The sequence below is a fragment of the Orcinus orca genome, chromosome 19 (genome assembly GCF_937001465.1).
Source record: "Orcinus orca chromosome 19, mOrcOrc1.1, whole genome shotgun sequence".
Taxonomy (NCBI): domain Eukaryota; kingdom Metazoa; phylum Chordata; class Mammalia; order Artiodactyla; family Delphinidae; genus Orcinus; species Orcinus orca.
In genome coordinates, this window is record NC_064577.1 from 12,722,815 (window position 1) to 12,747,581 (window position 24,767).

Sequence of the window (24,767 nt, forward strand, 5' to 3'; positions counted from 1 at the left end):
GGGAGTTCTCTATCGACGACGAAAACTTGCTTCCTATACTTCTCACAATGTCTCCGGTGGTCACCCTTCCAGACCCATCAGCTGCCATCCAGCACTCGTGGGGGGTCAGAGAACCTAAGGGTACTTCCTACCCTGTGAAGGACACGGCAGGTGTCCGCTAGCATCAGGGCAGATTACACACAACCGTCCCTCCGACACAGTTCGCATCAGGACCAAAGCCACAAACTACCACCCCTATCATCACAGGCCCTTTTAGTCTAAAAACCTCGCCTACCACTTTGAGGTTAGGAACCCGCTTTGCTAATTCATTGCATCCTCCATTACTAGTTTATCCCAGGAGTCTAGAGTTTCAACATATATTTGGAAGAAAACAGTCCTTTGGTTTACAGCAGAAACTTGCATGACCTCCTTATTCTGCCTCTAGGAATTCTGTTCCTTTCTCTCCTGCACTTGCTCTTTGATGGTTTTGGAAACCTCTCTTTACCCCCATCTCTCATCTTTCTCCTCAAAAGCCCGCACATTCTTCTAATGCTGTTTTCCTAACCTTACGGCTCTACTTAGAAGCACAGGGCCCGCGGTAGCTCTCTGCCATCTCATTGAGAGGCACCGCCCACCTCAGTGTGTCAAAGGCCATCACGATTTGATCCTGAGGAACCCCTTCATCCACCGTCTTCCGAGAAATCACTGAAAATACCAAAGCCCATGTTTTCATTTAAAACCCGTTACCCCTCCCTGGGGTTTGAATCCATGAGCACATGTTGAGGAGAACATTTCTGCTGGAGAAATATCAATACTACTTACAACTTCGAAGACCAGCTGGGGCCATGGTGGATGGAAGGCCCTCCGGGGTGGGGAGAGATTGAGACCCCGACACTCGGGTCAGCCGGCTGACTCAACCAGAGGCCACCTCATGAGAGAGACGGACCAGGCACGTTTCCAGTGCCCAGGCAAGCAGACGGGAGGAGGGAGCCGGCTCCCTCAGGGAATGGCTTTGTCTAGGGTGGCCCTGTACCTGATCCTGCAGGTACAGAAAAGCACCCGGTCCGCAGACCCCGAAGATCGCGGCCCCACAGGAAAGAGCATCTGTGCTGCAGGAGAGGGAAGGCCATGGTGGGAGGGGCTGGGCGAGGCTGCTGCCCCTAGCTGCTGGGTGTGGGACACCCACCCCCAGACTTCACGGTGCACCGTCTGGTGCCAGGAGCGGGGGAGTGATGGGGGCCCACGGGCCGGAAGTCTCTTTAACGGTTAGAAATCCAAGAGTTGGAGGAATGAATTTAAAGAGGGAGCTCTACTTTGGGAGAAAGTCCAAAAGATCGAGCGCCGACCTTTCAACAAAGCGTAAGTCCCAGGCAGACCATAAGCTTCAAACTGCCACCTAGCTCTTTCTCTCCCCACTTGCTCAACTCTCTCAGTACCCCCGAGGCCAAAGATGGCTGACCTTGAAGAGTTCTCCTGTGGACTAGTCATCCCAGCTCACGGAGCAGCCTTCGGCATCGTCTCCCCCTCCCTCCGCCCCCCCGCTTGCAGCTTCTTTAACAGCACGTGAGCCGGAACTGACCCCAGGGATCTTGGATTAAAACGGCTATGTTTCTTTAACGTATTTTTAAAACACTTTTGAGATGGGTTTGGGTCTCAGCATTATGTTCCAAAAATCACGAAGGAAATTTTATAAGACGAATTTGACTTTACCTTGGAGTTTTTACTGCTTGACAATTTCACTAAACAATTGGAAGGTTGGGTGATCTTCATTTATATTAGGCTTTTGGAGGGCCTCTTCGCCATGGTTGGGCTGTATTCTTTCCTTCCTTCCATCTATCTATCTATCTATTTTTAAAGTGCAGTCAATTTACAGGTTAGGCTTTATTTTAAACAGGGCTAAGGATTCAATCCATAAGGCCCAAATGTGTGAAACTCAATTTCAGGTTCAAGGTACAGGTTCTAACACTCCACTCTTCGTATCAACGTGCACATATCAAGCCTTGTAGATAGTTTCATGGCTTTCAGTTCAAAAGAAAAGGGCAAGTAGCCAGATATGCACATAAATTCCAAATTAAAGGCATAATGATGAGACCAACATACGTGAGATAATTATGTAATTATTTGTTCACAAAATGTTAATGACTTGAAAAAAGAAAAAAAAAACCCTACTCCTCCTTGGAGTTCCTTAGAGTTGAAAATTTAAAGGTAACTCGAAGACAAAGGAGATATTACTGGGCACATCGATTCCTAACAATTCCCTTAGAGGACTGTGTATCAAACGGCACTACTGGAAAAGGTAGTGACAGACCTTTTGCTCTGCGGTGCTTACGGGCTACGCATAAAAGAAGCAATGTGTAGGCAGTAGCGACTGAATCGTTTATGCGCTCAAACAGTTGCCTTGAAGGATAAATAAAACTGAGCATGAAATGAAGGTTCATGCAGGTCTATGAGCAAAACAAAAACAAAAACCCAGAAACCAAGCCCCCGTCCTCCCAGGCCACCCTGCCAGGCCCCCCACCCCGCAAGTTCTTCCTCTGGGCTGAAACCCCTTGTGTTTGGAAGACCTACAGGCTTTATCCATTCACCTGGTGGCTCATGAAGACCAGAAACACTGTCATAGAAAGAAGCTCTCTGAATATTCTGAATCTCTAAAGCAGAGAAACAGCAAAAACAGGAGGACAGAAGGGCAAATACACAAACACTTCAGTTAGTGTGAAAGACATTCGACATCACAAGTCAACTTTGCAATCGGGCTACAAAAGCAGCTAGTCCAGGGCAGACCCCATGCAAACATTACTGTTTAGAGAATTTGCACATCTGGACAAAGTTCTGTATAAAATAAATGTATACAGCGGAATCATTCCCAACTCCAGGTGTGAGCATTATATCATATTAAAGTCAAATGGTTACCCCCATGTAAACGCAGGATGAAATTTAAGAGTAATAAGGTACTATTTGCGTTGTCTTTCATAAAATTATCCTCCAATTAGCAAATTAGGACAAGACTGCAGCAAGTTAGACTACTCTGGAAAAGGTAAATATTAGTGGCATTTACTGTCAAAAATTCACACTGCTGTGTAATTTTATTTCCCATCCAGATTTTGGAAATATAATTTACTTCAAATACAAACTACGAATAGGTAACTACTACTAAGGAAAACAAAATTCTATTGTAGCAAGTTCTATTGTACAAAATGTTAAAGCAACTTCAAATCATAACTAAGATGATACCTATTGATCATACCGTTACTCATGAAAATATCATAGGAGATACATTCACATGAAAATGTAATTTTTAGGCCTTTTCTTCCTTGTACGTTAGCCCCCAGAAGTGGCAAGAAATCCGTGTGCAGCTGGGAAAGAGATCGCAAAACATCTTTCAGCAAAAAAGTAGGGCACTATGAATCTCTAGGGCAGGGCTGCCACCAATAAATCTTATTTCTCCTGGTTTGGCCTGGAGGAAACTCTAACACAAAGTTTATTGTAACATGAAATGCTTTACACTCAAGGCATTGCACCTTCACAGGCAAACTATATTCACGCATCATCTAACTCATACATTCAGTCAACCTGTCATGTTCTGCCTCTGCACTGATGTGGCTGTAACAAGAGAAAAGTGATCACAGGCTTTTCCAGGGCTACTTTCTTTTCCTAGAGAAGAAGCTCCCCTTCTCCCAAGACATCTCTACGTCCAGAGTGAGCATGGCGAGTTCTCCACCCTACGACCCTCTTCAAAGTCCTGAGCCTGCCGCTGACCTCACGCGTGCGACACGCGGTCCTCGAAATCGGAGGAGCCTGGCATTAGGCTCCGCCTGCCCCTCCCTCCGATGGTGGGCCACCCCTGAGAGCCTGTCACTCAGATTAAACTGAGTAACCGTCCACCTGAGCTGACGGATGGCAGGGCTTCCCACCAAGAGAAGCGATACCAGGAGAGCAAACACACAGGATGAGCCCGGAGTGGATGCCGGCACAGCCAGGTCACAATGGGGAGAGGATTTCCGCTCAGCCCATTTGGACAAAAGTGGCCACACGTGCTCCCAAGCTGGCCACGTGGAGAAAGGTGAGGGCCCCGGCAGGGCCTGAGCTGTGGGCCAAGGACAGGTGGACAGGGCTTGAACCAGGACGGGAGGGCCCCGCAGGCCACACGCCTTTCCTCTCAGAGCTTCTGCCATCAAGTGAGTAACCTGTCTGTAGCTAGTCCATGAAAAGCACAGAAAGGCAGGTAAGGGCTCTGCAGATGGGGTCCTACCTGTGAGACACGTCACCCGCACCTGTGATACGGAATGTGCATCATATCATCACTGCAGCTGCAGCCCCCATCTCCACCCTCACCTGCCGGATCTCACACTCCTGGCACTTCTGACCCGCTGCTGCCAGAGGCCCTGCCGTACCTGGACGGTGAGGCGGGGAGTTAAAGGAGCCTGGAAGGAGGAAGCCGAGGCAGAGGCGCCTCGGTCCCGTTCCCGCCTGTGTGCGTGTCCTGAGTTTCCATCCGGAAGAAGGCCCTGGGTGGCAGGGAACACGCCGGTTGTGGTTCCCGAATCCACCTCACTGCTGACAAGCGTGGGCGGTGAGCTTGTCCAGCGTGGCTGGACGTGCAGGCTCACAGGAACAGGTCAGGGGCTCCAAAGGTGTTCTCCACAATATTGTTTTTGGTTAAGAAGTGAAAAGACAAGAGTCAAAAGTGGCTCACAATGTCAGAACCAGTGTGTAAGCCCGGGACCTGCTGTCGTGATTCCCCAAACACCTGCTTCTCTTCTCATGCAAAATGAAGAGAGAAAACCTGTTTTTGAGACTTTAGCGGTAAAATGCTAGTTTCCTCTGTTCCTCTTCTCCTTGGCTTTCCTTCCACGGTCACCTCGCGCTGAACTCCCCGCTTACGGGGTCTTTCAACCCGATCCATCCAACAAACCACTGCCTGCTTTGCTTCTCCAAGTTCACACTGTGTCCCTGCCCTGGCCCGTACAACCACTGATGCCATCTAGTCAATGAAGTCAAGTTCACCTGAGACTGGCCACCGCGTTACTCCGTGCTCCGGCCCCATCCATCACCGGCCTCATTTCCTGCTCACTCTGCCTCCTGGCCCTAGCCCTGCCCTAACGCCCCAACGGGACACTCACCCCGAGCTGGGATTTTCCACTTCTGCCCTGTGATCGTTCCTTCTACCGGCTTCACCCCCGCTTCTTCCACACCAACGTCACTCCTAGAAATGCCATCCACCCCTAGATGAGTGGGTTCGCAGAAACCTACTCACCCTCCGTGGTTAAGGCCCCAACAGGATGTGAATGTTCGTCAGGGGGTGCTGGGAGACTGCCCGGCCCTTAGCACGTGCTCAGGAAATGCTGGCTTTGTTTCTTCAACAAAGTATTATTTTTCAAGGACAAGGAAAACTGCCTCATCCTTCATGACATCTGACCTTAGCACCCCAGGAACAAGGCAGTCCCCGCTCAGCTGTCCCCGTGGCATTCATCTCAGGGGTCTGCGACACTCAGCCATCAGATTGAACACAGCATTTCTGACGGGCAGCGTTACTCCTTCCTCCTCTTTTTGTGACGTTTCCTGTGCACCTTTCCCACTGACCTGTGCTGCTCTTCCCAGCCCTGTGGACCCGGTGGCCACCAGAGCTCAGGGTCCCTTTTTCCACGCTAGATCCATTTCTCAGACCCACTCTCACACTTCCCAGAACAGGGCCAAGAGTCCCTCAGCCGCGTGGGCACCGCAGACACCACCTTAGGGTCCTGCTCTCGCCTCAGTCCTCACGGGCCCCCCTAGGCTGACCAGGTCACCACAGGTGACAGCGAGCACGCAGCAGCCAGGTAAAGACCTCCATCCAATGGGACAGTGATTAAAAGCTTCTGTTTTACTTGCTGGAAACCTAACCCTTCCCCCAGCCCCTCCCTGTACACAGTCTCACGCACACGATCTCTCCCCAGGACACGTGCGTGTACGTGTGCGGTGTGCCCACCCCGCAGGCTCCCTCGCACTTGTTGGAGCCGATGTACGTGACCTCGACTAGGCTGTCTTCGGTAGGGTCATCATCCCCCTGCTCACCTTCTCTGTGGTGGCTCTTCTCTTTCCATCTCTTTCCTTTTGTCCTGATTGCCCTAAGCCCTCTGATCTGCCTTCTGGGTTTCTTTCTCTCTACCTGAGGAGACAGCTAGATGGCAAGGTCTTGAGATGCTTATAGAAAAAGCAGCGAGCCAGGTAACTGACAGGCCTGGCCTCAGGGTCAAAGCCTAGGCAGGGGCAGATCCAGAGCTAAACTAAGGTACTGCATGACCTGAGGCCAAGTGAAGCGGTGGGGACAACCAGGACGAAAGCGTAGAGAGCGCTAAAAGCCAGAAGATGCTGGTCCCACTACACGTACAGACACACAGCTGCTTTGTTCTTCTGGTACCAGCAAAATCTCTAGTCTATGGTAAGATCACCAAAACCTTCACCTGAGGTTCATGTAAACCGAAGAACTACGGGGACTGACGGAAATAAAAAAACAACTGGTCTATATGCAGATGGTCTGAGTTTAGTCACCAGCCACTTCGCGTGTGTGTGGAGGGTAGGGCACTGGGGGAGGACGCAGCTCGGCTGACCTGGACACAACACAGGGAAGATGCACAAGGCTTCTCAGGTTTTGTATCCCAACACCCTTGGATTACAACTGCACTGGGACCAGGGTGGCCTGAGGCAAATGTGTAGTTCTTTATGGCTCTGCTACTAGAATGTTCCTACAGCACCTGACCAAGAAGGCAGATGTCTTATTACCCAAGTTTTCTTAAAGTGGGTAAATTCCGATACAACGGCAGCCCTGCTCTAGGGAAAATAAACAGCTTTAAAGTAAAAAAGTCTACACACGTCTATAAGTAAAAGAACCATATATAAGCCTTAACTGTAAAAGATTCGGCCAAGTTTGATTACAAACGCAAGCACATTCTCACCATCCTTCCAGAGCTCTGCCACAAATCTGTCGGAGGACTGATGCAGGAGGGTGGCCACGTTGTCATTCAGGGGGTCCATATTCTTCATCAGCCACTCGTCCGCCTTATAGTCCACCTGCCGGGCCAGAGCCGGGTGCGTCAAGAGGGAAAAGACAAAAACAAGAGACATTTCCAGCCTTCACCTAAAACGTTCACAGGACCCCCCCCACCCAGGTGGGGGATGGCAACTGCAGGCTCAACCCAAGATTCCCGGAGCCCCGCCCTGTTCCCTCCCCAACAACCAATCAGAAGAAAGTCACACACGCTGCAGCCCTCACCCCAAATTTTACCTATAAAAACCTCTCCCCCAGGGGCTTCCCTGGTGGCGCAGTGGTTGGGAGTCTGCCTGCCGATGCAGGGGACACGGGTTCGTGCCCCGGCCCGGGAAGATCCCACATGCCGCGGAGCAGCTGGGCCCGTGAGCCATGGCTTCTGAGCCTGCGCGTCCGGAGCCTGTGCTCCGCAACGGGAGAGGCCACAACAGTGAGAGGCCCGCGTACCGCAAAAAAAAAAAAACAAAAATAACCTTTCCCCCAAACTCTCGGGGGCTCAGGGGTTTTGCGCACGAGCCACCCGTTCTCCTCGCTTGGCCCTGCAACAAAACTTTCTCTGTACTTCCCCCGTTCCACCCCCCAAATAAGTTCATAGAGCAATCCAAAAAAATGGGTTGTCTCGAAGGAAGTGCATTTGTAATATGTACTATATTCAAGGGTTTGTAAGTGTATATCAGCACGTTTGTTACAAACTTCATCAAATGCAGCAAAATCTCAAACACAGCACTTTTAATGGAGTTCTTTCACTCTTACCTTCCCTGCATAATGTATAATGCAAAAGTCAGCTTTGTCTTTCAGTTGACGAGGTTTCTGAAACTTGGAGTGGGACCCTTGCTCTTGAACTAGTTTTTCAACAAAGGTCTTATCTGTGGCTTTAGGGAACCAGCACTCTTCATCCAAAAGGGCCAGCACGCCAGGAGGGTTAGCCTGATAACAGAGGCAAGAAGAACTGACACGTCTTGCACGTCACTGTACATACAAGGATGTTTTCCACTGGGTGTGGCAGCTTAAATTCCAAAACAGTTAGAGCTTCGTGAAGATCTGTGCAAATCAAACTGCTAGGGTAGCAGGTAATGGCAAATCGTAACTATCATGCAGACACGGAGATCTCAAACTGCTCAACAAGCACTGGTAAGAAAATGGATGAGTACCGTATCTCACAAACTTATAAAAAACTAATTCCAAGTAGATAACTCCCCCAAAAGTAGCAAATAAAAGACAGCAGAAAGGAACTGAAAGGTGTAGAGACAAAACGGAATCTTTATATTCAATGACTGGCTGGATAAATTGTTATAAACCCTCAACTAGCTGGAATGCTTCAGACATTTTATACCCTAGTCAATTTAAGTTTCTATTTAAGTGATGATTAAATAAAATGAGCACTTCACGCTTGGTGAAATATTTAAAACTATTGTTAAGTAGAATATATGGAAGGTGATGAAGTAATTTATCAATTACTTCATTGGTTTGTTTTATCAACAAATAAAATAGAGCCTTCATTTCACTCAACTAGTTCACTGAAAAAAGCCTTAGAGACTTAAAGACACGGAGACATAAGATAGATTAGTGGCCCAGGGGCTGGGGGAGGGGAACAGGAGTGACTGCCAAGGGTAGGACGTTTCCCTCTGGGATGATGAAAACGTGGAATTAGACAGCGGTAATGGTTGTACGACTCTGTGAATATGCTGAAATTCACTGAATTACATACTTTAAAAGGGTGAATTTTAGGATAGTGAATTATGTCTCAAATTAAAAAAAAATGCCCAGAGCTTGCCATTCTCTGGGAGCTCGGAAATCAATGGAACGACTTCTTTTTTGGAGGAAAGTGGGGTACACATGAAAGCTAAGCGAAATATTTAATGATGGCCTATTTTATAGTGCTTCGGGGGTCATCGTTTATTGCCATACTGCAAATACGGCAAGTTTCTGATACAAGACTGAGCGTACCAATTCTAGGGCACAAGGATGAAATCAGCTTTTGGAATAAATCTCTTCAGACCAGTTTTCCTCAACCCACCAGGCCTTTATGTTTACTGCAGAAGAGCTGGCTCTGCGCAAATATTGCTTAAAAAGTAACTGGAGGTTCTAGTTGAACATGAATGAAACAGTGTAATAATGTGGTCACAGGAAGGCAGAGGTTAACAGAACAGAGCAGGTGGAAGCAGCGGAGAGAATCCTCCCCGCTCCGGGAGCCCAGGACTGAGACCCTTACTCCCTGGCTGTCTAGTTTGTGGCCCCTCTACCTGAAAGGATTTGCAGTGTTCAGAGCTGCTGAAAGAACACTATAATCAAAGGCCACTAGGCTTAGGTGATCCTAGGGTCCAGGACGGCATTTAACCCAATTTACCCCACTCGTCTGACATCTTTGAGAAATGGAAGTTCTAGATTAAGATAAGTGAAACACCCATCTTTCTGCCATAATTTTTACGCTTTTAATCTGTTTCAATGAAAATATTTCTAAATTCTGAAAAAGGAGCCAAATATAATTCAATCTTTTCTGAAGGACTAAGTGACAGCATGATTCAGAAGATCCAGAATTCTGTCTCCTTTTCATTTTTCCTACTTCATCTTTCAATGTCAAGATCTCTCATCCCTTTTCCTTTTCACTGCGGATTTCTAAAGAGCTTTAAGTTTGGGAGACCATGTTTTGTCTCGTGGTCAGAGTACTGTAAGAAGCCAGGCGGAGCCCGGGCTTGTGAGAGATGAGGGCAGACGCCCAGGACAGGCAGGTGCCCCGATAGAGTCGTTTTAGGTATTTGTCTTCTGGAAAAAGTTGTCCTCACTCTCCATTTTGAAAGGACCCACAATGGAGTCATGATGCCGCATCATTCTACATGCTATAGTTAAATTCCCTATGATTATAAACTCTTACAAGGTTTTGAAAAACCTTATAAAAAAGCATCTTTGTACTTATGAGGATAAGCTTTAGTTACCCCCCAAAATGGATGTGCAAGACCTGTCTTATTCCCAGCTAGACACGGTGCCCCTTTATCACCTCGGACGTGTGCCCAGGAGAGCCCCGCACCCTGGACACGTGCCGAGCGCTGGAGTGAAGGCAGCTGCCGCCACCACCGTGGCACCTGCGGGCGGCGAAGGCCCGCGTCGGCCAGCGCATGGCCCCACGCGAGGACAGGACACGGCCGTGAGAAAGGACAGCTCAAGAAGGGTCTTACTGGCATGCTACTCACTCTTCAAATGGATATTTCAAATGGGCATCCCTTTCCTAGGAAATTTAGACTAGAAAATTATCTTAGCACCCATGAGACAGGATAATGCCCGTCTCAGTTGATGGCGAGAAAACACTCAAGGCACCGCCTGCGCAGGAGCTGAGAGCCAGAGGGCGGGGAGAGGATCTTACGGGTCTCTCGATGAGGTCGATGCACGGCTGCAGGTCCAGCCCGAAGTCGATGAAGTTCCACTCGATGCCCTCGCGCTGGTACTCCTCCTGCTCCAGGATGAACATGGTGTGGTTGAAGAGCTGCTGCAGCTTCTCGTTGGTGTAGTTGATGCACAGCTGCTCGAAGGAGTTCAGCTGCAGGTGCAGGAGAGCCATGTTCCAAACGGGGGTGGGGTTGGGGGAGGGACAATGAGTCAGCTAGTTCTCAGAAAGTTCTCGAAGAGTTATTCATCAGGTCTTGACTACCCTACTGAGTCCATGAGATGACAGTGACTAAACTGAGGGGAGTCTCTCTTAATCTCTGTCTCTCTCTCTCACACTCACTCACACACACACACACCCATATCACATTACTGCGAAGCTAAAATGAGAAAATGATACTTAGTGTGCTGAGTGTCTACAAATAAAACCATTTTGATTAGCGAATGGTTAATGAAGAGAAATGAATAAATGAGAAAGAAAGTGAGAAAAAGAAGAGAAACAAAGAGACTTGGGAAGGCCAGAGGCCAAGGAGGCAAGCACGTCTCCATGAGCTTTGAGGGTCCAGAGGACAGATGGGCTGCGGCCTCCTCTGCTCCTTACTTAGGCCACCGGCTCCAGAGTGAGTTAAGGAAAACAACAGTAGAAACAAATAATAACCTTTTCATCTGTTACAAACATTTCTTTTTCCCTCTCTGTGAAATCTGCCCATTTCTCTATTGTGCTGCTGATGGGATGAAATATGGATGGATGAAGTAATAGGGATGATTTTCTTAAAGCAGTCGCCTTATATGAGAAGTACTCAGCCTTTTCTTCTGCTTCCATGCTGTCCACACAAGTACCATGGGCCCATAAACAACCTCTTTCATTATAAAGTGATCTTTAATTAGGGAAGCTTTAATCAAGCCCCAAAGAATAGATTTATAGTCTGAAAAAGCCATTCCAATCTTCCCTGGGAGGTGTCACACTCAGCGTCTTAGAACGAGGTCACGCTAGGAGGGCCAGGGCAGAGTCTGCCGTGTTCAACACCGTATTTCTAGTGACCCACATCAACACCTGCAGACCGCCCGATGGTGCTCGGTTACGCTTATGTGAATGGATTTTGCTCTGCCTTAAGATCATGAGATCTTAGTGCTCCATTTAGCCTGAGCTACTACATGTGATGGTATTTTTCTTTAATGGATTTCTACTTGTCTTCATATTTAAGCTACCAACTGTATTTTAAAATAATCGATTTTTAAATTGGTAACACATGGTATAAAATTAAAAATGTACAGAGAGTTGCACTGAGAAGTCTCACTCCAATCACCCACTTGCTCTCCTGTAAGCAACCACTGTCACCTATTTCTTGTGATCCTTCAGAAATAGTCTGTGCACTCATAAATGTGTGTGACCCTGATTTTTAAAAAAACTTGACAACGCATCTTGGAGTCTGTAATGTAATGCCACCTCATTCTTTATAATGGGTGCATAGATCTCTATTGCATGAATATATGTAATTAATCAAACCAATCTCGTACGGTGAGCATACATCTCCTAACAGTGGACATTTTCCATTCTTTTCCGTGACAAGTAACACTCACTAAACAATCCTGCATTTTTAGCGTCTAAAACATTTTCCTTTTTTTTTTTTTACTGTCTGTGTATATTCGTATGTCAAAACCATACAGCTTTATAATTTTTTATCTCTTAATATCCTCATTTCTTTTTCAGAATTTTACTATCTATGCTTTAATTAACTTATTTTTCAAATTAGTTTTAGAAGCAGGTTGCCTAGTCCTCCTCTACCCCTTGAAATAGGTTTTAAACAAGTACGTTCACTTTAAAGATAAATTTGGGGGAATTCCCTGGTGGCACAGTGGTTAAGAATCGGCCTGCCAATGCAGGGGACACGGGTTCAAGCCCTGGTCTGGGAAGATCCCACATGCCGCAGAGCAACTAAGCCCATGCGCCACAACTACTGAGCCCGCGTGCCACAACTACTGAAGCCCGTGTGCCTGGAGTCCGTGCTCCACAACAGGAGAAGCCACCGCAACGAGAAGCCTGTGCACTGCAACGAAGAGTAAGTAGCCCCTGCTCACTGCAACTAGAGAAAGCCCAAGCACAGCAACAAAGACCCAATGCAGCCAAAAATAAATAGATAAATAAATAAGATAAAATCTATGCTCTTCTTTCTTGATGTTAAAAACATATTTAAAAAAAAAAGATAAATTTGGGGAAGATTTACACCTTTACAATGCTGAATTTTCTCATCCAAGAACAAGCTATATTTTTACATTTCTTTAAGTCTTTCATTTTTTCACAGTTGCACTGTAAAGTTGTCAACTAAATCTTGCCCATTTCTTCTTAGGTATTTCATCTGTTCTTGTTGGCAGCTGGAAGTGGGGGTCTTTTCTTTCACTGTATCTTCTGATTGTTTACATACAGGAAGGCAACAGACATGCAATTTGCACGCAGCCACCTTTCATGGTTTTTCAGTTATTCACAAATCAATACATATTAAAGCAATCTTGGGGCTTCCCTGGTGGCGCAGTGGTTAAGAATCTGCCTGCCAAGGCAGGGGACACGGGTTTGGGCCCTGGTCCGGGAAGATCCCACATGCCGCGGAGCAACTAAGCCCGTGCACCACAACTACTGAGCCTGAGCTCTAGAGCCCTCGAGCCACAACTACTGAAGCCCGCTCACCTAGAGCCCGTGCTCCACAACAAAAGAAGCCACTGTAATGGGAAGCCTGTGCACCACAACAAAGAGGGGCCCCCGCTCGCCGCAACTAAAGAAAGCTGGCGCACAGCAACGAAGAACCGACGCAGCCAAAAATAAATAAATTAAAAAACAAAAAACATATTAAAGCAATTTTTTATAGTGTCAGTGGCAGTTTGGGGGATAAAACTGCTTATACCAGTAATAGTTCAGATTTTATGAGGACAGACTTATATGGTCCAAAGGGGTTCATTTTAAAATAGGACAATTCAGTATCCAACTGGTCAAAGCAGCACACTGATCCCAAGGAGTATTTAATTCAGTATTTGTGCCTTGCTATATAGTGTCTATCAAAGGAGAGATAAAGATACACATTTTTAGGAGACCAAAATTTTATCAGCGTTTAGCAAAACCACAGCAGGTATGTGACGACAAACCTTTGATGGATTGATGGTGAGTGTTTGGAGAAATCTAGTCAGATTAGTAGTGAAATACATTGAGGTGCACCACCAAATCCTGTGGGTGTATCTTCAGAACAGAGTCCACTATGTTTCCTCATCTCTTGATCTCACACAGCTGCTCCTGACTCCCGCTCAAGCCAGGGTCATCTGGCCGCCAGGCTACGGCAACGCCATCCTCCACTGGCTCCCTGCTTCTGCTTTTCCATCTCCCACTCCATGTCTCCAGCTCCTCTGGCCCTCTGGTCAGCTACATCTAGTCCCACTGGCTTTCTAGCAGTTTCTCACATCTGACAAATTCTCTCCCATACAGGACCACTGGACCTACTCTCATTATGCTGGGGCTTCTTCCTGAGGCCGGGGGCTTCTCGTGCTCCACTCTTACTGCTGCAGACACATCTTCCACGGTGGGCCCCCGCAAATTCCTTCTATCACAGCCCCCCCCCACTTCATTATCCAAAATTCTGAGAATTTTGGGTTTCTGTCACTCAATGTTTGACTCTCTACTATCAATAGAATGGCAGGGACTGTACCTACTTATCTACCATCATATCCCTGGTGGCTGGCACTGCAGCTGGTACAGAGGGAGCCTTAAGTGTTATTTGTTAAAAGAGTAAACAGAAAGAAGGAAAAGCAGGAGGGAGAAAGATATACCTCAAAAATCTCAAATCCAGCGATATCCAGGATTCCAATGAAAGACGCCCCTTGCCGTTTGGTCCTATCCAGAGCTTTATTGATGCGGTGTACGAGCCAGCGGAAGAGCCGCTCATAGGTAGCTTTTGCCAAAGCTTCTACTGCAAAATCTGCCTGTAATTAGACAACATCAACCTTTTATTCCAGAAATAATCTCAACAAAACACTAACAGCTGTTTGATGGAGGGAGTTTAATGAGCTACAGCGCCCCCCCCAAACCCTAAAAGAGCACTGACTGCTTAATCCTCTCTGAATTTTATACATCAACAGAGAGTATTAGTACAATTAAATGTACACTGGAGATAATCAATGTAGGAAATGGGTGGAGATGCCCAGTAAAAATAAACTCTTCCCTCTGCCCCTGGGTTTCTAGGCGGCGCATCTGCCCACAGTCCACCAGGAAACGGGTGAATCTGACGCCTGCATTCTTGGCGCTGTCTCCGCTCCCCCCAACAGGGACAAGGGAGCAAGCAGGGCACCCCCCTGTCGGGCGGGACCCTGAGGTACATGCCCTGGGGAACATGTATGATCCATCTACCTGGGGAAAACTCACGGTGATATTTCAGATTTCCTTTTTTTACAAGTCACCTCTAAAAATGTTCTGAGAGAAGGTACTCAAATAGTACCAAGAAACATCCATATTATAGAGCTTCTGCTGATTCGGTTGTTACATGCCCATCAGACGGTCTAATGGCCACGGTCATCATTCAAACAAACCTGTGACAGCAACTGACGTGAAACTTACTTGTTCTTTGGTCTGTGCTTTCTGCACGTAGTCTCGGCCAACCTTGATCCGGGGGGTGAGAATAGCCCGAGTGAACTCCATCACATTCATGCCCAGAAGATGGCAGAGTTTCTGGGCAACTAGAGGGTAAAAGGTCTCCTAAATACTAGGCTTCTACTTATGATTTAGTCACAATATATTCAGTCAACACTGGAAACGCCTGAGTGGTTATCAAATTGTATTAAGAAATTAAATATAAGGCATAAGGTTGGGCAAGTTTTCGGTCTGATGACAACGACCTTCCTCCTTTCAAATGAATAATACTCATCCTTAGGCTATATAAGAGAAGATGAGTCAGCAATTACTTATTCTGGGTAACTTAATGCAAGTTACTAAGTCTTAGAACCCATGGATAATGCACAGAATGAGAAAAACGGTGTTTAAAATAGTTTAAATCATCATGTTACCAAGACAACTAATCATGCCCATATAGTGATCCTAATAATATTCTAGTAGGCAAGAAACCTAAAGGTTATTAAAATTATTTGATTCCTCGGCTAAAAAGCTGCTCATTTTGTTACTGTTGATTCTCACCAGCATTAGGGCACCCACCTCAGCAGAAGTTCACTGTCTAATGTCACTAAGGTCCAACAAGTGTTCCAATTATTACAATAAATGTTTGATTAAGTGTTAAAATAACAATAAAATTCTATAAGGGTAAGTACATTTTAAATCACGTTAGAAGCATAACCAAGTTCCTTCTCAAAGACGCACTGCGTCCTACCCCCCCTGTGATCCAGGTGAACTGCTGGCAACCTAGCAGCTCCCTGGGTGGGCAGGGCAGGCCGTGCCTCAGCGAGCACTTCCTTTGGCTTGTGACTCTTCTCGCCAGCTTTTACCAGCTGCCCTCCTCAACCCCTGCGCCCTGCCTCCTTTTAGTTAACCTACATATATGTGTGCTCGTGTGCACGTATTGAATGGGAAGTTGAAAAATACAAAGAAGCAAAAGGAAATTGCCTACACTCTCGTGCTTTATCACGATAAACATCATTTTAGCAGCGAAGAAATAGACTTTAGAGTGTGGTTATACCTTGGCTTACTTTCCTCTACCAGGAAAACAAGTTCCCTTACAACTGCATCACATTTTCTACTTCCTAAGCCTTATTATCCTCTTATTTGCCATTTATGCTTTTTTAAAAGAGTCATATTCAATCTAAAAGGTAGTAATTTGCCAATATCGCTCTGAAGGCAACTCCAGGGAGGCGCATGTAAATGTTTCAGCATCACTGGAAACGGAACCATTCACCCTGACTGCACCCCGTGGTCATTTTACATGTGCCTCAGGCCTCTGTTCTCCTGCAGAGAGGTGGTTAGATCTGGCAGTCTTTTTTTGGTTTTCGTTTTTGTTTTTGAAGCAGCAATAATGACCCTAATTTCCCAGCTCTCCCTTGGTCTGTTTGTGATTGTTTTTTCAGATTCTGTCTAGTTTCAAACTGCCTTACAGCCAAAGGCCAATAATCAAAACGTGCTCTTCCTTTTGGTTCATTATTATGTTTGTGATAAATTTCTGTGATTAAATGTATTTTTTTCTTTTGAATTTGTGGTGCTCTGGTACTACTGGTTAACAGCTATTTGCTATATTTACCTTATTCATGGGGCGGGGAGTGGATAAGGAGGAATGTGCTGTAGAGATTCATGTTTAATAAAGATAATTTTACTTTTAGTACTATAGACAATAGTAGAGAATAAGTCTTTTTTAAGAAATGCCACTTTGGTACCAACATGTAAAAATGCTATGGGAAATTAACGTATAACAACATATTAATAACCTGATGAAATACGCCAGTCACAAAAGACAAATACTGAATGATTCCACTTCTACGAGGTGCCTAGACTAGTCAAATTCATAGAAACAAACTAGAATGGTGGTTGCCAGGGGCTGGGGGAGGGGGAAATGGGGAGTTGTTTTAGAGTTTAAGTCTGCGAGATGAATTCTGGAGACTGACCGCATAATGATGCGAAGATACATTACTGAACTGTACACTTTAAAAATAGTCAAAATAAATTTTGCTATGTGTAATTTTATCACAATTTAAAAATTTTTAAATATTGATAACCTGAAAAACTCTGTAAGAGAAAGAAATATCACCAATACTAAAAGAAGTCCAAGTGTGTATGCTCACTTCAGGCCCTCATTTTTTGATCCTGAGTCAAGCATCAGACTAAAATATTTACAAATGAAATATCTGGGACTTGCTTTGAAATAATCCAGAAAAGCGGAAGTGAGAGGTGGTATGAATGGAACACAACAGGCCGTGAGCTGGTGACTGTCTACGGCAGGTGACGAGAATGCGGGGAGTTCTCTACACTCTTCTCTCTCCTATTACATGTTTAAATTTTACTGTAATTAAAAAGTACAAACTCTTAACACACTGCAACACAGCAAGTGTTAATTAACCACCACGACCTAATATAGGTAATAATTTGAGAAAAATTATTTATAGAGTTGTAATTTTTTAAAGCTTCTCATACAATTAGAAAGAGATTTATTTTACTTTCATTACTGGTGATGTAGTGAACAGCAATGAAGCAATGACACTGGAGCCATTTTAGTTGTTTTTTTTTTTTTAAAAACAGTTGTTCTGTAAATGAAGCAGGAAAAAAGGAAAAAGGAGGGAAGGATGGAAAGAAAGAAAAATAAAGTTAGAAAGAGATAAAGGAAAGAAGAAAGAAGAAAAGAAAGAAGGAAAAGAATAGAGAAAAAACAAAAAGAGAGGGAAAGCCTTGCCATTATGAGACATTTCCAGATTTTCAGGGAAATTTTCAAATGCCATAGTCTATAAAATTGTATGAAAAAGTAACAAATCAAGGGCATTAAAAAAACAAGGAAAACAAAATCAACCATTATAAGCTAAAAGTTATCTTAAAATAACAAGTAGAGGACTTCCCTGGTGGCGCATTGGTCAAGAATCTGCCTGCCAATGCGGGGGACACGGGTTCGAGCCCTGGTCCAGAAAGATCCCACATGCTGCGAAGCAACTAAGCCTGTGTGCCACAACTACGGAGACTGCACTCTAGAGCCCGTGAGCCACAACTACTGAGCCCACGTGCCACAACTACTGAAGCCTGTGCGCCTAGAGCCCGTGCTCCACAACAAGAGAAGCCACTGCAAGGAGAAGCCCTCACACCACAATGAAGAGCAGCCCCCGCTCGCTGCAACTAGAGAAAGCCTGTGTGCAGCAACGAAGACCCAACGCAGCCAAATAAATAAATAAATATTTTTTAAAGGTTAAAAAAAAATAACAAGTAGGAAACCTATCACATTATATTTTAAAAAGTAGAAACACACTTGGCCGCCTTGTCTTTCAGAAGGGTGACCTGATTCTCTTCTACCTCTAGGTCAAGATTTCCAAGCAAACTTACACTAATACATTTCTTGTTCTAAATCTTAAACTGCTCGATTTTAAGTCTTACTTAACCACGTGAAAGCTACATGGAAGAAGCTGGCCCAAATGTCAATCAAAATACTTTGACTGAATGATATATTTCATGATCCTGGAAATCTAAAGATTTAGGACGAGGTGCCGAAGCTTTGTCAGGAAATGGTGGTGATGAGGTATCAGGAGACGGACAGGTCCCTTAAAAGGGTTACACAGAATTAAATTAATATGGGTTACAACAAAGAAGGCTGATTTCCAGGGCAGAGACTGTGATGCGTGTCAGCCTTCACTGGCCACGGTGGATCCTGTGAGGCAGGACAACGTCCTCGGGTGATCAAGCATTGGAGTCAATACACTGATTCCTCGGTTTTCTTTTTGTCTCCAGACCTTCAGAAGCAGACCCCACAAGGCTTGCAAACATTTTATGGTTCACAAACTTCTGTCCTTGACCAGTGTGAATTTCAATCCATTTTCGTTATTGAAAAGCTTGAAGTTTTCATATTAAAATCTAGGTTTCCAGCTTTCTTTGAAAAGTCAATTCTAGTTGGCAGCCCTGGGCCTATACTGCTGCCAAGGAGAAAACTGGCTATAGAACCTGGCAGCTGCAGCTCCGTTTCAGGTGAGCCCTGTGGTCTCTGCAGCCTGTGCCCCCTTCCACCCCCCGGTCCTAACGCCCCATGGCTATGGCAGAGTCTCCACTGCCGCGTCTCACCCTGCACCCCATTCTCTTCCCTCCTTTATGGAATCAGAGTGACCCTTGCTCCTAGGCACGTGGAGTCTCATAGGAAACACTTCAGGAGGACTTGTATGCTTACGTTGTAACATGTTTTTGGAGAACACAACAGACCACGGAAATAAAATCAGTATTCATCAATTACCTGTATTCTCCGGCATGGAAGCTTGATCAGTGTTTCGCTCCTTTTTGAAAGAAATATTTCCGAACTGTAGCACTGAAGATACCACCTTAAGCATTGCTTTATGTTGATATAAAAAGAAAAGAATTAATTAAGATATTGCATCAAAATGTAGCAGACATATTCTAACTTATTTTGTGCTAAAAATTAGCTATACAAAATTTTTCAGTAAGACAAATCTCAGGATTTCATAAAATTACAGGCAGTTCCCACTAGCTTCTCAATCATTTTCTAGTTCAGGTAATTTACCCCCAATTTATAAGTCTTATGAAAATTGAGCATCAGAATCTTATGAGAGAAATCACACATACACAGAATCTCTTCGTGGGAGAAGCCCATTATATGCATTGCTTCCATCGTCTCTTGAAAGTTATCTTTGTCTTGCTGTCCCGGAATAGGAATATAGCCATTGGAGAGAAATCTGTAGTTATTAAATCCTTCAAGGAGCAAATCAGCTGAAAGAAAACGTAACAGAATACAACGTAATAAAGAGTCAGCAACAGACTCAAGCACATCCCCACCTTCCAACTGCACCCACACGGCAGAAGAACATGCAACCCATCACCACCACGTACTTCTTCTTTCTTTATATGCTCATGTTAAATACACAGACATAAGACAGTTTTCCATTATCTGTACAATGAAGGAAAACGATGATGTAAACAACAAACATCTAAACAGGGGCCTTGGGGAACAGCGGTTTGTATAATATTATATTTGAAATCAGAAAGCTGGGGTATGATAATCTTCCAGATAACTCAACTTGATTTTCAGATGTAAATATTTTAGGCATCTTTTGAGGGAAAGCTTTCAAACCCATATCCTATGTTCCTATATTAGCAAGGAGTTTATAGCAAACACTATGAGGTCAATGTGAAGACTGCACATGGGCTTAGATAAAGACTTGGGTATGGAAGGTGTAGAATATGGACCAGGCAAAATGCTGAGCCCAGACAATGCCTTGAAACTGTTTCTCCAAGTCAGTCTGTTTAGCGGTACATTGCCTCTGAGAGTGATGTCTGACACAGTAATAGTCTGACAGGGTATTATAACGGACACTCCCACTGACTCTATGCTTCAGGGTCCATGAGTTAGAGAGAACTCAACCGACTCCTTCAAGAGATGTGTTCTTAAGAGCAGAAGGACGTTCTCAGGAGCACTCAGAATAGTAAAACAGGTCGTTATCCCTTCAGTAGATGTTATCACGTGCTCCTAGCTTTCTGCGTAACTGGCTCTGCCGCAGAGGATTTCTCCCGATCATCCCCATCCCTTAATTCTTATTTACATCACATTGAGCTTCTACTGGGTATCGCTTGCTTGCGAGAAGCAGCACGGACTTTGAAACTCAGAAGAAACTGGAAAGTTGTGTACCTTCTCCTCTCCCTCCTGACCCAGCAAAACTCTGACCCAGAACAGAATTTACTTTTTACCCTGTCCAACCCTAAACTTGTGATTCACAAAATAAATCAATAAAAATCCGCACAGGTTCTTTCTAGTACTACTGGAAGCATAACACATATTCAGTTGTAAATCTAGGAATACACATGTTTATTCAAGTCAATTTTATTAAGTAAATGTATTTTCTCTTACTTTTGTGTTTATAAACTTTGAAATGGAATGTGTATAAAAAACACATCATTTGTCTTCTAATTTAAAATTATTTTAAAAGAAAAGAAACAAAAGTACAAAAGATAATAGAACACCACCCCTATGCTTGCCACTTAAAGTACTGATCCCATGGCTTGGAAGTTCAACATCATTCTCGTAATTTAACCGGCTAGGATTCTGGTGTATGTGTATAAATCTGTTTCCCAAAACTGTTCTCTTTCTCAAAAAAATTTTTTAATATTAAAAAAGATACTCAACTGAATATACAATAGTAAAGAACTCTGTAACTTACACTTCAGATGTTCGCCTGCTCCAGATAACAATTGGTAAAAGATATGAAAAGTACGCTCATCTTTTGCTTGACGGACAGCGCGAGATTTTTCCAGAAGGTCTGAGCAAAGGAGGTTAAGGGTGACACTGAAGGCAGGAAAAGCCTTTTAACATCAGAATTACTATCACAACTTCACAAATAAGGAAACCAAGGCACAAAGAAATTACTCAAAATAACACAGCTGGGACTTCCCTGGTGGAGCAGTGGTTAAGAGTCTGCCTGCCAACGCAGGGGACACAGGTTCAATCCCTGGTCCAGGAAGATCCCACGTACCGCGGAGCAACTAAGCCCACGCGCCACAACTACTAAGCCTGTGCTCTAGAGCCCGTGAGCCACAACTACTGAAGCCCGTGCGCCTAGAGCCCGTGCTCCGCAGCAAGAGAAGCCACCGCAATGAGAAGCCCGCGCACCGCAACGAGGAGTCGCCCCCGCTCACCGCAACTAGAGAAAGCCCACGCGCAGCAACGAAGACCCAACGCAGCCAAAAATAAACAAATAAACAAACAAATAAATAATAAAAATGCGAAGCATTGTATGTAGAAAAACTTAAAAAACACCACCAGCTAATAAGTGGTAGAGGTACAAATCAAAACTTTGTTGAACTCCAAAATACATGTGCGTAACTCCTGTCCTACCCCTTTGAGGCCCCCACTCAGCGCCTGCACGTCATAACACCGCGCCTCCGCCTGGGTATCAGGACGCACATCTGGGGCCTGCTTGGGTTCTCTGTCCACGGGGCCTTGATGCTCCCAGCGTGTCTCTGGGTTGAAAGCCACACTGGACTCTCAGAGTCTCAGTTTCACTGCTTTGGGAGAGGACTGCCTCCTCTGAAGTAAACCTTCCCAGGGGCCACCAAAGTGAATTATGTGTGCACCATACAGCCTGATTTTAAATCAGACTATCCCAAACACATCCTCCACATCCGGCGAAAAGTACACTCACATGAACGATGCTCCCCGGTATGAAGAAACTCTAGCTCCGTTCGCCTGTCATTTTCAAGTGCTTCTTGTGTTTTCTGGCTCTGAGCATATTTAGAGACACAAAACACAGTTCTGAATTAACAGGAAAAGTTTGATTCATCCCTCACCTGAGGGATAGAAGCAGTGTATTTCTATCACTAAAGAGTAGTTAACAAGTATCAGAGGATTGTCACCTGTATCTTTCCTAACTGGCACATCATCATTCAGAATCATTTCTAATTTATTATCTCTTAAATCAAATCAATTCTTTATATACCTATCATTCTTTAAGACCACTCTATGCATGCAACATTTCTTAAGACTAGTCTATGTATTTGACTTTTTTTGCCTCTAGTTTTATTCTGCTTAACACTAACTGAAACTACTTCAGCTCTGTACATCAGTAAGGTTTGTTTTGATGGGACATGCTCATCCCACTAGTATCAGAAGTAGATGGTAAAAAATGGGCTAACACAGCAGTAACTGAAGATGTTTTCAACATATCGGTATTCACCTAAACGTCCTTACAGCACACAAACACTTCCTGGGTCGATGTATAGGTACCCTCACCTCAGTGGGACTCTCCACTTCCCCAGCCATGTGACCAGATCATGACCTGGTGTTAAAAACAAACAACAACAAAATACCACTTTGGAGTTCATATTCTGAAGTTGAAGGTATTTGAACAAGTCACAATCTCTCTGGGCTAAAGTTTTATCATCTGGATAATGGGAGAGGTACCACAGAGGGTTGCCACGAGGCCATAGGAAAATTAAATCATTCTCTATTTTGAATAATGTGATTATGAAAAAGGATACATGTTTCAATGTTGGCCCCAACGATATAGCCAGTTACGTCAAAGTTGATCCGAATAAACTTGCCCTGAAAATAAATCACAAAGAGAAAACTGAAAATAAATTAAGGACACAGGAGATCTGACACTATAATAAAACAATAAGCCAAAGTACCCTGTCATGTATCCATGAATTGCTTACAAAAGAGGATCTTACATATTGCCCCAAATAAAAAGAAAAAGCCTCAATAAATTTTCAAATGTAGGGTTAGGATAGGTTACTCTCCTTGACATAATAAAAATGAAACCCTAACCATTTAGAACTTTTTAAAAGCTCTTCTAAATAATCTGAAAGATTTTAATAGCTTTAAAGGAACACTATGCTCAGCCCTATAATGCTAGACTTGAAAAAAGTAAATAATATAGATGAATTCCTAAGAAAACAGAAATCCGTTCAGGAAAACAACAAGAGAAAACTTGAACCGACCATAATCATAGAAAATAATAAAATATAATTACTCCTTTAAAAATGATGGATTGGTCTTAAATAGTTTTGCAAATTCCTAGGGAATATTTGATTGCTTTACTACATAACTGTTTCAGGGAAACAGAAAACAGTGATTCTTTCATAATTCATTTTATAAAGTTATCATAACACTGAATACCCAAACTGGTGAAGATATCATAAAAAAGGGAAAGCAATATAAAAGCAAATATCTTACTTATAAATACTGATATAAAAGGCCAAATTAAATACTTTGCAAAATAAAGGAACATAATAATGATAAAAAATTCCAGGACTGCTAAGGACTGATACTGGTAAACATACTACTGTTATTCAGCAAATGAAAAGGCAAGGGATTGGAAGGCTTTCTTTATAGAAGTGGACAGGCAGATTCTAAAATTTAAGGGAAATGAAAAAGATCTAGCAAAGTCACAACAATTCTGAGAAAGAGGACCAGAGCTTGAGGACGTGCACTACTGGATTTCAAGAAGCTATAAAATTAACACACTGTGGTATTGATTAAAGGACAGAGATACAGAACAATGGAGCAGAGTCCAGAAATAGACCACGCACATTCGGTCAGTTCATCTTTGACAAAGGTGCCGAGGTAATTTAACAGGGAAAGGACCAGTCTTTTCAACAAGTGGTGCTTGAAAAATATGCAAAATGAAACAAAAAGAACCTAGACCCTTACCCCACACCATATACAAAAATTAACTCAAAATAGATCACGGGGCTTCCCTGGTGGCACAGTGGTTGAGAATCTGCCTGCCAGTGCAGGGGACACGGGTTCGAGCCCTGGTCCGGGAAGATCCCACATGCCAGGGAGCAGCTAAGCTCTTCATTTCTACACCGTCCACTTCCTTCCAATCACTTTCATATACAATTCTGCCTTCAGCATTTGTCCCTTTACAAACCATACTGCATAAATGCTGATCCACAAACATTACACAAGATGAAAGAACACTGTCACATGGCCGTTTAGTAAAACCAGCGGTCCAGATTCTTATTACAAAATTCTGAGTTAGGAAATCCTTCCTGTTGAATGACTAACTGGATGCCAATGACACATTTCCTTTTTGTCTTTAGAAATAGATTGTTCTTGAGTTTGAGAAAATTCAAGGCTATACCATTTGAAGACTCAACCTGAGACTTACAGAACCAATTTCACTGTCATCAGAGTCTACAACGCTGCCTGTCTCTTTGCATTCATCTTCGGATTCATCTAATATTTGTGAAATGTGTTCCTCTGTCACTTTACTG

At 44.3% G+C, this 24,767-nt stretch overlaps 1 protein-coding gene across 13 annotated transcripts in view; it reads right to left on the reverse strand.

The window, feature by feature from the left end:
- Positions 1 to 24,767, reverse strand: part of MYH10 (myosin heavy chain 10) — a 134,093-nt gene that overhangs the window by 41,333 nt on the left and 67,993 nt on the right. For 7 of the 13 annotated variants that reach the window (XM_033422869.2, XM_033422868.2, XM_033422875.2 and 4 more), the window contains 10 exons: positions 23,025 to 23,088; positions 21,209 to 21,307; positions 19,620 to 19,763; positions 19,273 to 19,368; positions 14,976 to 15,094; positions 14,192 to 14,344; positions 10,362 to 10,535; positions 7,757 to 7,930; positions 6,912 to 7,026; positions 2,565 to 2,627 (listed from right to left, as the gene is read on the reverse strand). In XM_033422869.2, coding sequence (XP_033278760.1) covers positions 2,565 to 2,627; positions 6,912 to 7,026; positions 7,757 to 7,930; positions 10,362 to 10,535; positions 14,192 to 14,344; positions 14,976 to 15,094; positions 19,273 to 19,368; positions 19,620 to 19,763; positions 21,209 to 21,307; positions 23,025 to 23,088 — 1,201 coding nt within the window. The remainder of the gene's footprint in view (positions 1 to 2,564; positions 2,628 to 6,911; positions 7,027 to 7,756; positions 7,931 to 10,361; positions 10,536 to 14,191; positions 14,345 to 14,975; positions 15,095 to 19,272; positions 19,369 to 19,619; positions 19,764 to 21,208; positions 21,308 to 23,024; positions 23,089 to 24,767) is intronic. The other 6 variants (XM_033422872.2, XM_033422874.2, XM_033422877.2 and 3 more) reach the window with 1 other exon arrangement.